Source organism: Sceloporus occidentalis, unplaced genomic scaffold, assembly GCF_023333645.1.
Source record: "Sceloporus occidentalis isolate IW3139 unplaced genomic scaffold, rSceOcc1.0.p SCAF_45, whole genome shotgun sequence".
In the NCBI taxonomy this organism is placed as follows: Eukaryota; Metazoa; Chordata; class Lepidosauria; order Squamata; family Phrynosomatidae; genus Sceloporus; species Sceloporus occidentalis.
Genome location: NW_028317025.1, coordinates 2,483,599 through 2,496,427, shown reverse-complemented (window position 1 = coordinate 2,496,427; position 12,829 = coordinate 2,483,599). Strand labels below are relative to the sequence as shown.

The 12,829-nt window shown below is 40.1% G+C and overlaps 1 protein-coding gene across 1 annotated transcript in view; it reads left to right on the top strand.

Annotated features, from left to right (window-relative positions):
- Positions 1-12,829, top strand: part of LOC149289455 (ephrin-A2-like) — a 73,270-nt gene that overhangs the window by 52,464 nt on the left and 7,977 nt on the right. The window contains exon 2 of the mRNA XM_089490608.1: positions 7,526-7,818. Coding sequence (XP_089346734.1) covers positions 7,526-7,818 — 293 coding nt within the window. The remainder of the gene's footprint in view (positions 1-7,525; positions 7,819-12,829) is intronic.

The following is a 12,829-nucleotide window of genomic DNA, read 5'->3' as shown; positions in this document are numbered from 1 at the left end:
TCTATTTGAGGTCTGATTAGAAGACGACCCCGATTAGAAGACGAGGGGTATTTTTCAGAGCATTTGCTCTGAAAAAAACCTCGTCTTATAATCGAGCAAATACGGTAAATCCTGTCTCCAATAGCAAAATGCTAAGTATCCAAAACTAAAAATAAAACAGTTTTTGTTTTATTTTTACTAACAAAAAGGAATATGCCCCATACTCGGTGTTACAGTTGTTGGCTTGTTATTTTACCATAACTTCTAGCATCCTTAGCTGTCGGTAGTCTGGCTGAAGGTAATGGGAGGTTAGTCTAGCAACAGTTTGCATTGCACATGACATCAACAGGATAAATTGACTAGATTGTATGCTCATTTTGCCAGGGCCCTTGTCAACTTTTTGTTTTGGAAGTTCAATTTAATATGTATTGTACTACCTGTAAAGTCCTGTTTACTTATTATACGGCAGTGCTGAATATGTTTGTGCAATATAAATCAATAAATAATAATAAATTGACTCCCTAGCATAGCACAGCCCTGCGGCAGCTTTCTTTCGGGAAAATGATCTTGCCTTTTAGCTGCACATCTATTTGTAGATGAGTTCCTCTGAAATACGCGATAGTGTAATGGTGTAAATATACTCGTTGTTCTTCTCACCCACACATCTTATCTGCTTTTATCTGTTTCCCAATGTGTACAATTTATAATATCTAATAAAGAGTAATTTAACAAATTTGTCAGTCTGCAAGGATCTCTGGGTTTTTTGATTTAAATGCAAATTATTTCTAATCCTTGCTCCTTCCCTAGACTTTAATATGAAGTGGAGTTTTGAAAAGTGCCCTGGTAAATTGTTCTCTTGTATTAATTTCACATTTTAAAAGTTACCTTGCCAGGGGCATGGTTGGCACTACCGGATTGTCAGGATGGAAAAAAAGAGGACTGCCCTTAATTAGTGTTTTTTTCCCGATGTGACCGGAGTGCTGATGAGGGTAATAATGAGTTGGGCGGCTCATCTCAGATGTAACCAGGCAGGCTGTATCTCTATCCCTGCTACGTGTACGCTTTATCTCAGTATGTGCCGAGGCTTTTTCTAATTTTACACAAAATCTTCCCCACATGCTAAACACAGAATCAGAGAAATACAGTGCGCAGCAATAAAATTAGATTTTTCACATTTAAAACAAAGACGGAATCAGACATCAATTAATAACTATAAATCAATAAAATGCATTTAATTATTTACAAACAGGGGTAATGTGTGTCTGTGTGTTAAAAAAAATAGCTACAATTTTTTAACTAATAATGATTATACTGTGAAGTAGAGGTAAGAGAATTTGATAATTTTTGGGCAGAATATATAAAAACAATTTGTATTTTGCATGAAGGTTAATCAGGGTAACTTGTTTTCACTTAAAACATTTAATACGGGTGATGGGAGGTAGAATACAGATTTCTTTTTTAATCACAGGTCTTTGATGTGTTGATCTGTTTTTTTTTCTTTTCATTTTTTATATAGTTTGCAAGTGTAAGGCCTCTAGTGTAGAAATCTACGCTTCGAGGCTACAAACAGGTATAAGAATTAAATTATACACATAAGAATATACCATTGTTAGCCCTGAGCTAAATCAGAAGATAGTATATTTACTGAGCTCTCTATTGGATTGATTAAAATGTATCTCTAGGAATTTCTGATGCTTATCAAATTATTATTTTTTAGGCAGAAATACATGTTTGAAAATTTCCAGCAGAATGAGTCGGTGTCAGGCTCCAAGGCCTGCTCCTCGAGTTTCCCTTCCTCCAATTCCCCCTACCACCTCCACCACATGCTGCCGCTCCATTGCGAGGTAGGCCGCGTCCCCGGCCTCCAGCTGAACGCGTGCCACGATCCACGTGCACCTCCAGGTTGGCGAAGGCAAGGGGCCGTGTCCCGACATCCGTGGACCCTACCTTATTGGCAAAGGCGGGGAAGGCGAAGAAAGAGGCTGGCAATCCCTTCGGGGGATTGCATAGTATAGTGGGAGAAGGCGGGAGCACTCTGGAGTTAGAGGGAGGAGCTTTACCTGACAGCCCATATAAAAACCCTGCACACCCTTCATTAGGTGCTTAGTTATTGAGCTTACTAGCTAGCTTTGCTCTGCTCAGACCCTATTCCTTCTGTGATTATCCTACGCTGTTTGATAGACTTCCCGGCACCTGACTTTGGCATTGTTTACTGGACTTTGTGTATTTCTCCTATCCTGGCCTAGCTCGTACCCGTTGTTGCCCTTACCCTTCGGACCACAAATACCTTGGCCTCCTACTTCTCCACCTTGCTCTACGCTCCCAGCACGCCCTGATAGTCGGTATATAGATTTTGAATTTGGAAAATATTTTGAAGGCTGTCTTAAACCTCATGGCTGTATACAACATGTGTGCTATTGGCTTTCATAATAAACAGTCCAAAATTCATTCCAAATAAAATGTAGCAAGGCCCCCACAAGTATTATGTGCGTAGATAGATATGTTTATTCACTTATTATTAAACAATTGTTATAAAAAAATCAGCTTTTTTTTAAAGCTTATTCTTAAACATCTGAAATATTAAAATATATTGATTATAAAAAGATCACAGGTTAACATATATGTTTGTGTTTATTTGTCTATTTATATGTGCCTTTATAGCTTTCTGTGCATAGCAGTCTTCCAATGTGATTTGTAGGCAAGTCTCTGGTCCTTGGTGTCTTCCTTCTTTAAATATTGCATGTGTTCTCATCCCCTACTGTCTCCCCATCTCTATTAAATGCTGCGGTATCTGCTCACACTATCAGGCTGCATTTCCAGGGGCCATCAATGTGATCCTACCCATCGAGCTGAATTGCCACTTACAAGCCCAGTGGGACTCTCTTTGTTAGCTGGAGCAATCTCCATTTAAATAGAGATCAGACGGATGAATTCTTCACACGGAGAAGAGAGACAAGTAACTTTTTGGCATAAATGTTTCTTTAGAGAGCGGAGTGGTGCTAATCCTCATCTGTGTGAGCCAGGAATGCCTCAAGGTGCAGACAGAGGCATATTACCAGGATAGAGCAGTGCCAGACTACAGATGATAAGGATGCGGACTGTCAGGGGTACCAGTGTGACTGTTATCACCAGATCCCACCATATAGCAATACAAAGTTCTGACTATGTTGTCTTTTATTACCCCCCAAAGTAGTCTAGAAGCGGTAGTAGTAGTAGTTTTGACTTTGGTCTGGGCCAACTGCCAGAACTGCTAAGCATTACAGATGGAACTGGGAGGACACGAAGTACACCATGGCTATGCCGAGCTGTGCTATTCCCACTCTTGCACTCCAGCCTCTCCATAGTGCACCATTACTATTTACATGGGGTGAGTGTGTCAATGAATGATTGCCTTTGTATTTTGGAATGCATTCTTGAATATGATGCAGTGAGAATTTGTCTCAGCCATTAGGGTTTCCTGGATAGTGTTCACTTTTGAGTTCTTGGAGAGCTCCGAAGGGCCTTGTGGAATTGGAAGGTTCATGAATTATTCCCCATGCTTTGCAGTTGAAGTGTTGGTGACCCGGACGCTGACTTCACACAAGGGGTTCTGCCAGTGTTTTGTCTTCAGTTGTTTAAAAGGAGACTGACAGCTGACAAGCGTTCCCGTAGAGCTTCTCGCACTTGTCTTTCCTTGCAAACATATTACAACAGGCATCCCATTTACGCCTGCCAATCTAGTCAGGATATATGGGGGGGTGGAATACACAGATTAGGAAGACTGAATGTAGTTAATTCTTCTCTCTGTTTACCGTATTTGCACGATTATAAGACGACCCTGATTATAAGACGACCCCCCAAAATCTGAATATTAACTTAGGAAAAAAAGAAAAAGCCTGAATATAAGACGACCCTAAAGGAAAAAAGTTTTACCAGTAAATGTTAATTCATGTAAACTATTTTTTTAAATAAAAGCTATGATTGAGAAAAATATTTTTTTTGTTTTTATTTCCTTGTATTTTCCAACCTGTCCCCCAGTTACGCACATCTGCCCCCAGGCTTGCCACACCAATATGGCACTGTGGCCCATGATATGCCTTTTAACCCTCTATATGCCACTGTGCCCCATGGTATGCCTTTTGACCCCCTATGTGCCACTCTGCCTCCAGAAATGCCTTATACCCCTATATCCCATTCTGGCATTTAGGGGGTTAAAATGCATATTATGGGGCAGAGTGGCATATAGGGAGGTATAAGGCATTCCAGGAGGCAGTGGCATTAAGGGAGTTAAAAGGCATTGTATAGAGCACTCTATAAGGCATTTCAGGAGGCAGAGTGCTCTATTAAATGCCCCCTTAACGCCACTCTGCTTCCTGAAATGCCTTATAACTCCCTATATGCCACTCTGCCCCATAATATGCCTTTTAACCCCCTAAGTGCCAGAGTGGCATATAGGGGTATAAGGCATTCCAGAAATGCCCTATGTCCCCCATTTAACACACACACGCACACACACTTACCGGTGCTTCCAAATTCCTGCTGTATTGCCGGGGCAGCGGGTTGACGTCTCCTTCCGCTGCAGCCGGAAGGAGGTGGAGTTGGCAGCGGGGGGTTGTCTGCGTCCGTCGCGGATACCTTTCCCGGCTGTCAGAGATCAGAGTTCCGGCACCTGTGCGGGGAACTCTGATTTCTGACAGTCGGGGAAGGTATCCGCGACGGACGCAGACAACCCCCGCTGCTAGCCACACCTCCTTCCGGCTGCAGCGGACGTTGTCTACGCGGATCGCGTAGACGTCAACCCGCTGCCCCGGCAATACAGCAGGAAGCACCGGTAAGTAAGTGTGGGGGGGGGGAGACAGGAGGATCCAGGTCCCCTGCAGCGGTGCGGGGGATCTGGATCTTAGTCTCATAATCAGACCTCTATTTGAGGTCTGATTAGAAGACGACCCCGATTAGAAGACGAGGGGTATTTTTCAGAGCATTTGCTCTGAAAAAAACCTCGTCTTATAATCGAGCAAATACGGTATATTTGCGTATCAATTAGACCAGCTCAACGGAGAGGAAAAGATTGCCCACTGCTTAAAGTGTTAAATATGTTTTATTCGCCGTATCTCCAAGTACAAGATTTCACTTCTGCCCGGTATGAGGTCTAAGATGCTGGGCATTTTAACTTTAATTGCATAAAGCTTGCCTGAACAGTCGCTCGGTCCTCTTTTTTAATCATTTTAGCACAAGTGCTTAGTATAGGGATTGATAAAAAAGTACCCGGGGGGAGAGTGTTATCCTTATTTTGGGGTCTCAGGATATTGCTCTTGCAGTTTGAGTTGAAACCCATTGATAAATTTGTCACATTTAAAAAGGTCCATGTCACTAGAGACCAGAATCTTACAGTTCCCCAGAGTAGGGAGATATCTTATGTAAAATAAATGAGTCCGCTCGTATATATTTGTAAGGTTGGGATCCCTCAGAGGATCCTCTAGGGCATGACAAATTAATCCAAACCTTTCTTGCAGCTGCACAGAAATGCATACATACTACCTGTACCAGAGGCAGCACACACGTTCAGAGCTTTCTCAGTATGTGTGTGCTCTGAGCACCAGGGACTGCCGGATTAAGTTTTCTTTTCTTTTATTGTCTCAGGCTGGCATCCATTCAGAAGAGCCCTGAGCAAAACATTTTATTCTAAGTGTACCAGCCGGTGCCGAGTGTAGTTGTCGATTGTATTTCTGTAGGTAATTAAGGCAGATTTCTACTCTGCCTGTCAGACGCTCGACATACAATTGTTACGACAGGCCCAAGACATCTCTGCCAAGCACGCAGATTTCTCCAACTCTTGAGTACGGGTGGAAACCGTAAATTAATTGGTGAGGAAGCCCTGCTGTGAATAACGTCAGCAATTCCTCTCTGGGATTTAACAAGGAGGACACAGACATTTTTTGTCAAATTCATGCACACAAAAAAAAATCATACGGGATATTTCAATTAATCTTTGGAATAATGGGGAAGTATACACTTGGGAGAGATGTGTTTGTGATGCAATCCATAGTATTCTTACTCACCATGAAGGTAGAACGAACCGCTAACCCTTTTGATTTTCCACATAACAAATAGGAAAAAAAAATCATGGCAAAGTAAGGGCGCATGTTCCATGCCATCGATATGTAGAAATGTCATAGGTACATTTTGATGTGTTTATACATCTATATATTTAAAGCTTTAAGATACTTTAAAATCAAAGTACATGAAAGCCGAATAAAAAGCCGTTATGTGAAGTCACGCCGAGTGGCTAACGTAAACTAATTTAGACACAAAGCTCAGCATATGGTATAGAGAAGGTTCATTTTTATTTTGTGCCTTAATGCTATGTATGCAGTTGTCAAAATTATTTTTTTACACAAGAATCAAATAAGACATAATTGCAATTTTTTGCCCTAATGGTAGAACTTTTTTGTTCACTGTACACCAGGGATATAAAAAGTGGTGCACATTTGGGGGGGAGGGGGTGTATATGTGCGTACCCAAAGCATAAATTGAATAGAAAAATCGAACTGTAGGGTATACATTTCACATATTGCTGCAGCACTTTACATGACCTGTCAGCAATATGTGAGTTATATACTGTATATATACAGTAACTATGTACTATGGTAAAAAAAAAAGCTGATATGGCAACACTAAAAAAAACTTTTAAAAGCACTAAGCACTCATTTTCTTCTCTAGATTTAAGATAGGTTTCTTTGATGAGTACATGTTTTATGAGCAGTTCATAATACAAAATTACTTGGTTTTGGGATGGCATTAAAACAGTTTGGAATAAAGTATTGCAAATACACAACATAACATATAACTTGGAATTACACCAGATGTTTTGACGCCTTCATGTGTTATTGGTTCTGGGCAGCACTTGTTGCAAATATAAATATATACTAAACTACAGAGTGCTGGAATAAAGGCTCAAACACTCTCTTAAACATGCAACATTTTATTTAAAAAAAAATGTAATTATATTTACAATTTTTAATGTTTTCAACCTGTTTGTCTCTAGTGTGTCCAAATGTGCAGTAATGAGCATGGCAATTTTTACTGGTTTCCATAGTGATTTCTCCATTTTTAACTCTTAGTCCTCTTTATAAATATGATCCAGTGTGTGTTGCCATTTTTACTTCGTGCACAAAGAAAAATAAAACAATACAGACTTTTTTTTTTAATCTATTACGATGTGTATCCTCTTGTATAGCACCTGTTCAGCACCTGACTGTAGACATACTAAGCCAGCAGCTGAATATTCTCTGTACACATAACATTTTCTTATAGAAATAAGTAAATTATATTAACAGCTGGGACCCAAAGTCTGTGGTGTACCAAGCTGGCACACTTCCAGTGATATACCTAGGTTATATATATATATATATATATATATATATATATATTCTGTGATTAGCAACCTTTTACTTTGCATGCAATCACATTTGATGTAGTCATGTTAATACGGTTGAAACAGAGACAGGTTGGTGAGAAGTTTTATAGACAAAGATCTAACTGTTCTTTATTATTTTTCTTTTCGCAGGTTTCACCATGGTGATTATACCGTAGACGTGAGCATTAACGATTATCTGGACATTTACTGCCCCCATTACGAAATTCCTCTGCCTTCAGACAGAATGGAGCGTTACATACTCTACATGGTCAATTTTGATGGCCATGCCTCCTGTGACCACCGGCAGAAAGGGTTCAAACGCTGGGAGTGCAACCGACCAGACTCCCCAAATGGGCCATTGAAGTTTTCTGAAAAATTCCAGCTATTTACTCCTTTCTCTCTGGGGTTTGAGTTTCGTCCTGGACATGAGTATTATTATATTTGTAAGTATGTACACCCGAGTAGCTAAAAAATATAATCTAGCCAGTGCCATCTGTAGGGGACATTTTAATATTTTTCTGGCACCATGTCACATGGAACTTCCTGTCTATCTATTCCCTGTTTAAAACGTATTTTAAAAGACTGACTTGAGTAGTGTGTAAATCAATACAGCATACAGTATCAGCTGTTCCAGGAGACTACTATCCCGTCTCTTGAAAATAATAGTTCATATTGAGCTGGATCTAAAAAAAATCCAATGAACATAGCAAAAATTAGAATATAAGGAAAAGATCCAGGAAGCGACTTGTTTGACCCTTAGGTCATTAGACTTCCTCTGTAAGAATCTGATTTCTCGCAAAGAATATGGGCATAACGCCACTGGAACCTCTACTAATTAACTCTCCTACAAAGATAAGTCATTAATGTAATGGATTTAAACTTGTAATTATCCCCTTCTAAGGGTCCCTAACACAATTACTAGCTGTAATTCTATAACTGCAGAAAGGTCTCCCAGGAATTGATTAGCCTCCCAAATATTTCATAGTGATGTCACCGTGTTCCTTAGCGCATAATCATAGAAACAAAATGTTTCTTTACAGCATGCTTTATTCAAGTAGCTCCCTGCTGTTCTGGAACAAATTAGCACCAAACGTAGTGAGAACATCTTGTTAAAGGGACGGTTATGTCAAATTTTAAGTTAGCCAGTTAAGCTAAATTAACTTAGTGCCAATTGCGTGGATTTGTAGCTGGAGGGTTCAATCCTAAAACTGGGGGGAGAATACATAATTAGGGACCAGTTGCCAGAGAAGTATATAAATGGGGTTTCTAAATAAAGCAATAAGGAATCAACTAAGCAAAATGACCATCCCTTTTAGATGTAGGCCTCTGACGTTATCCGCCATATTTATAAATGGTAGTTCAAGAAACAGGGTTGGGTTGGAGTAGTTTGGACCCTTGAACAAGCCCTTGCTGCTTGTTATTTAATGGAGGAGGTAGGAAGTATGACCCAGTGTCTATCTCCAAAATGTTGGTGCATCCACTAAGGTTTTCATGGCATGCGGCTTTGGAATTACCCAGCAATGCAATCCTCCCTACATGGTCAGCACACATCTCAATGTACCGCCTGCTTCCTGCCAGCACAGGATATCCAGATGTTCCTAAATTAACTTATTTTGCTTACTTAAAACAAGATGTGACGTTATTCAGAGTGATACAGTTAAAAAAAAAATACAATGCCCCAGTACAGGACCAGTTATATTGTGGTTAAGTCACTGCCCAGGTGCCAGACAACTCTGAGGCTGTGCGCCTTAAACATTTTGGTGGCTATATCTGATATATGAGATATTGATTTGAGCATATGAGAACAAGGAAGACATTTACGCCAGGAACAAAAAGCATAGTTATACCAGAAGCATTGCACTATAATACATATAAAAAATTAAAATGAATCCATTAAAAGGGAGATAAAACCTTAGACACACAGAAACTGCTGATACCACCTTTTCTCTTCAAGTAAACAGGCTTTAAAAATAACCAGTGGCCGCCTTGAAGAAAAGAAATTATCTGTGGTTGCAGAGGCTGACTTTTACAAATGGAGAGTCATTTATGCAGAGTAGATCTCCACATAAGGATGTTCACTTATATTGGCAAATGATTTTAACCCGGACACTTGAGGAACTATTCCATTCAAACAATGGTGTTGCAGACACCTCTGATGAACAGATTTCTTGATGTCTTGTAGAAATGTTTTTCCCTTCATTGGGAGGGAGGTGGAAAGAGAGGGACAGTTGCAAAATCCTTGCAACTCCCCCAACCATTGACTTTTTTGTCTTTATTTAAATTATATTTTGGTATGATTATTTTTATGGCATGCCACTTGCAAAATCAAAACATTAAAGATTACACAGGAGTCAACGGAGAAGAAGATACCACCTAAACATTTTAGAATTCAGATCTTTAGAAGACATTTAGGCTTTGGTGGTCTAAAAATTTTTAGCACACATGAAATGGAATAGCATAAAACCTAATATACTCACAGAGGTATGAGGTAAAGGGCCAAAATTGTAAGTCAGGGTTGAACTTTCTGAGTTATCATGAGCAGGAGCTGAAATATTATGGACCTGCTGTTTTTGGTATAATTTCTCTCATCTAGACCTAGCCAGAAAGTCTTGAAGTCCCTAAGAGCCCATTAAATCAAAGTGATGAGTAGTCAGATGTTCAAAGAGTCCCAATCACAGCAGTTCTGGATTCACTGCTGCAGCCTTTGCTGAGTTAAATGTTCTTGCTAATGCCAGCCAGAGAACGCTCTCTTGTGTTCTTTGCTTGAAGCCGGACACTTATGAATGATGCATATTGCAGGCTCGATAGGAACAATGCCTTTCTGTATGCATCTTTTTGAGTGACCAGTGAAATTTGAAAAAGGTTTGAAGTGAGAGGAGTGTTTCTATTCATTGAAACAGATTTTTGGATTCCATTTATAATGTGGAGAAATTAGCAGAAACGTTCCCTAGTTGTCATGGTGACTGCACCACACTTAGACAACAGTAGAACGTCATCTGTATTGTACTGGAGAGGGAATACTAAATTCTGTAGTTCAGCAATGGGAACCAATACATATATCTGTGAACAAGTATTTGGTATTGGCAAGACCATTTCAACAGGAATTGTAAACCAAAAATATTTAGTGTTAAAGGGACACTCTAATAATGCATATTAAAAGTACTTTCATATGTATGCACTAAGCTTATAAAAAATGAAATTAAAGCACTTACATTTAAGAGAAGCTGAAGCCCAATGCCCCCTCCGAGTCAAATTTTTGCATTACCTGACTAGCTGCTTGAGGCAACCAATTAGTGGTAGGAAATTTGATTGTAGTAGGGAGAGTTGGCAGGTATGTCTACCTTTTCAGAAACCTGTAGAGCAGCATCAAAGTCTGCCTTCTGACTTACAGATATATCCATTTGTTCATAAAATATACAGAAATTAGAAAAAAATGCAGCACATTAGTCCACAGTATACAGTAGATCACAGTGATAAATACAAGTAAAATCCCCATAGCTGTGAATAATATTAGGCATGGCTTGTCAGAATAATACATTAGCAAGGTTTTGTTGACCTCTTCTTCAGAAAAAGGATTAGTTTGGAGTCCACAGCAGAATGCATGAATCTGTGACCATCATATCAGTATGAAATGTGTTGTGTCAGAAACAACATCTTTGGGTCACAGCATTTACCATATTTGTTTGAATATAAGGCAACTCACCATACGTTGAACCTTAATGAAAGGAAAGGAAAACAATTAAATGAGACCCTATTGCTTTAGAAATGTAGAAACATAGAATTTGACAGCCCATGTAGCCTGCCCGTTTTTTCATGGTGTAAAGACTATCACATCCATGTTTTTATTTTTTATTATTATTTTTATTTATTATTATTTGGGGGGGTTTAGAATTTTTTTCTCTTAGTAAAAGCCAGACTTACATGCAACAAAATATGGTAGTTTTCAAATTTGCTTTCCTTAGTCTGTAACTTTGATAGCACTCAGAAAACATCAATATATTTCTGAATGGCAGACAACTCATTGGTCATTTTGACATATTTTGTGCATCCATTTTATGAACAAAAAATCAACTTTTCAAACAAGCTTAGTAATGCTGCTTTGGATTTCTTGGCCAGGGTACATCCACATGAAGAAAGAAACAGCAATGAGGGTTCTGCAACAACCCCCCCCCACACACACACACACATTCATAGGTTTGACATGTATTAAGAAAGCTATGGGCCAATACTGGAACGTGTTCTTTCCAAACAAATTTTAAAATTTTAGCCATCAACATTATGGTTTGTTTTAAAGAGAGTTTTTATTTTTTTAGCTGAAGGGAAGGGGTGGTATTAGGGTGACAACATTTTATTTCTGCCATTCAGGGACACACTATGAAGCACATGAGATCACACACACAGGTGTGCATTAGACATGCATTTTTAAGTACATAATATGTACTTATTTTGAAGTAAAGACTATGAATATAATTTCAAAATAACAGCTGAACTGGCAGTTTCTTTAAGATTAGTCCCTGCCAGGCCCGGACTGGCCGGGCCGCGGCAGGGCCGGATTGATTTAGGGGCTGATGGAGCTGCAGCTCCAGGCCCCTACGTTAAAATAGGCCCAGTCAGGACCGGACTGACTGGGCCTATGCGGCCTCTACGGCCGCATTAACGCAGGGCATAAGGGGCATCTGCCCCATAAGCCCGCCGCAACTGCGACCGGGTCCGCCACCGTAAGGGGCAGGGAAGCCCCCACCAGGGCTCAGGGTTTAAATTAAAACATCGGGGGGGTTTTTGTTGTTTTTTTTTTTACTTTATTTAACATCCTCCATGTTAAATAAAGTTTTTGTTAACTTTATTTAACATGGAGGATGTTAAATAAAGTTACAAAAAAACCACGATGTTTTAATTTAAGCCCTGTGCGGCCGCAGACCCCTAAGGCCGGCACTGGTGGGGGCTTCCCGGCTCCTTAGAGTGGCGGACCCGGTCGCAGTTCCGGCGGGCTTAAGGGGTCCTGCGTTAATGCGGCCGTAGAGGCTGCATAGGCCCAGTCAGTCTGGGCCTATTTTAAGGTAGGGGCCTGGAGCTGCAGCTTCATCAGCCCCTAAATCAATCCGGCCCTGCCGCGGCCCGGTCGCAGTTGCTGCTTGCTCCGGCAACAAGGTAAGTAGGGTGAGGGAGGGGGTGCAGTGAGAAGGGGCAGAGGGGGGTTAGATAGTGAAAAGGGGGTACATAGTGAGAAGGAGCAGATAAGATGGGGAGAGGGGGTAGTGTGAATGCGTATGAGAATGAATGAATAAATGTGTGGATGAATTGTGTGAATGCGTATGACAATTAATGAATTCATGTGTGGATGAATTGCTTGAATGATTTGTGAGACTGCATTAATGAATGTGTTAATGATTTGTGTGAATGAGTGAGTAAATGCAAAGATGGTACATGAAGGGTGGGCTTTAACAATAAATAAAT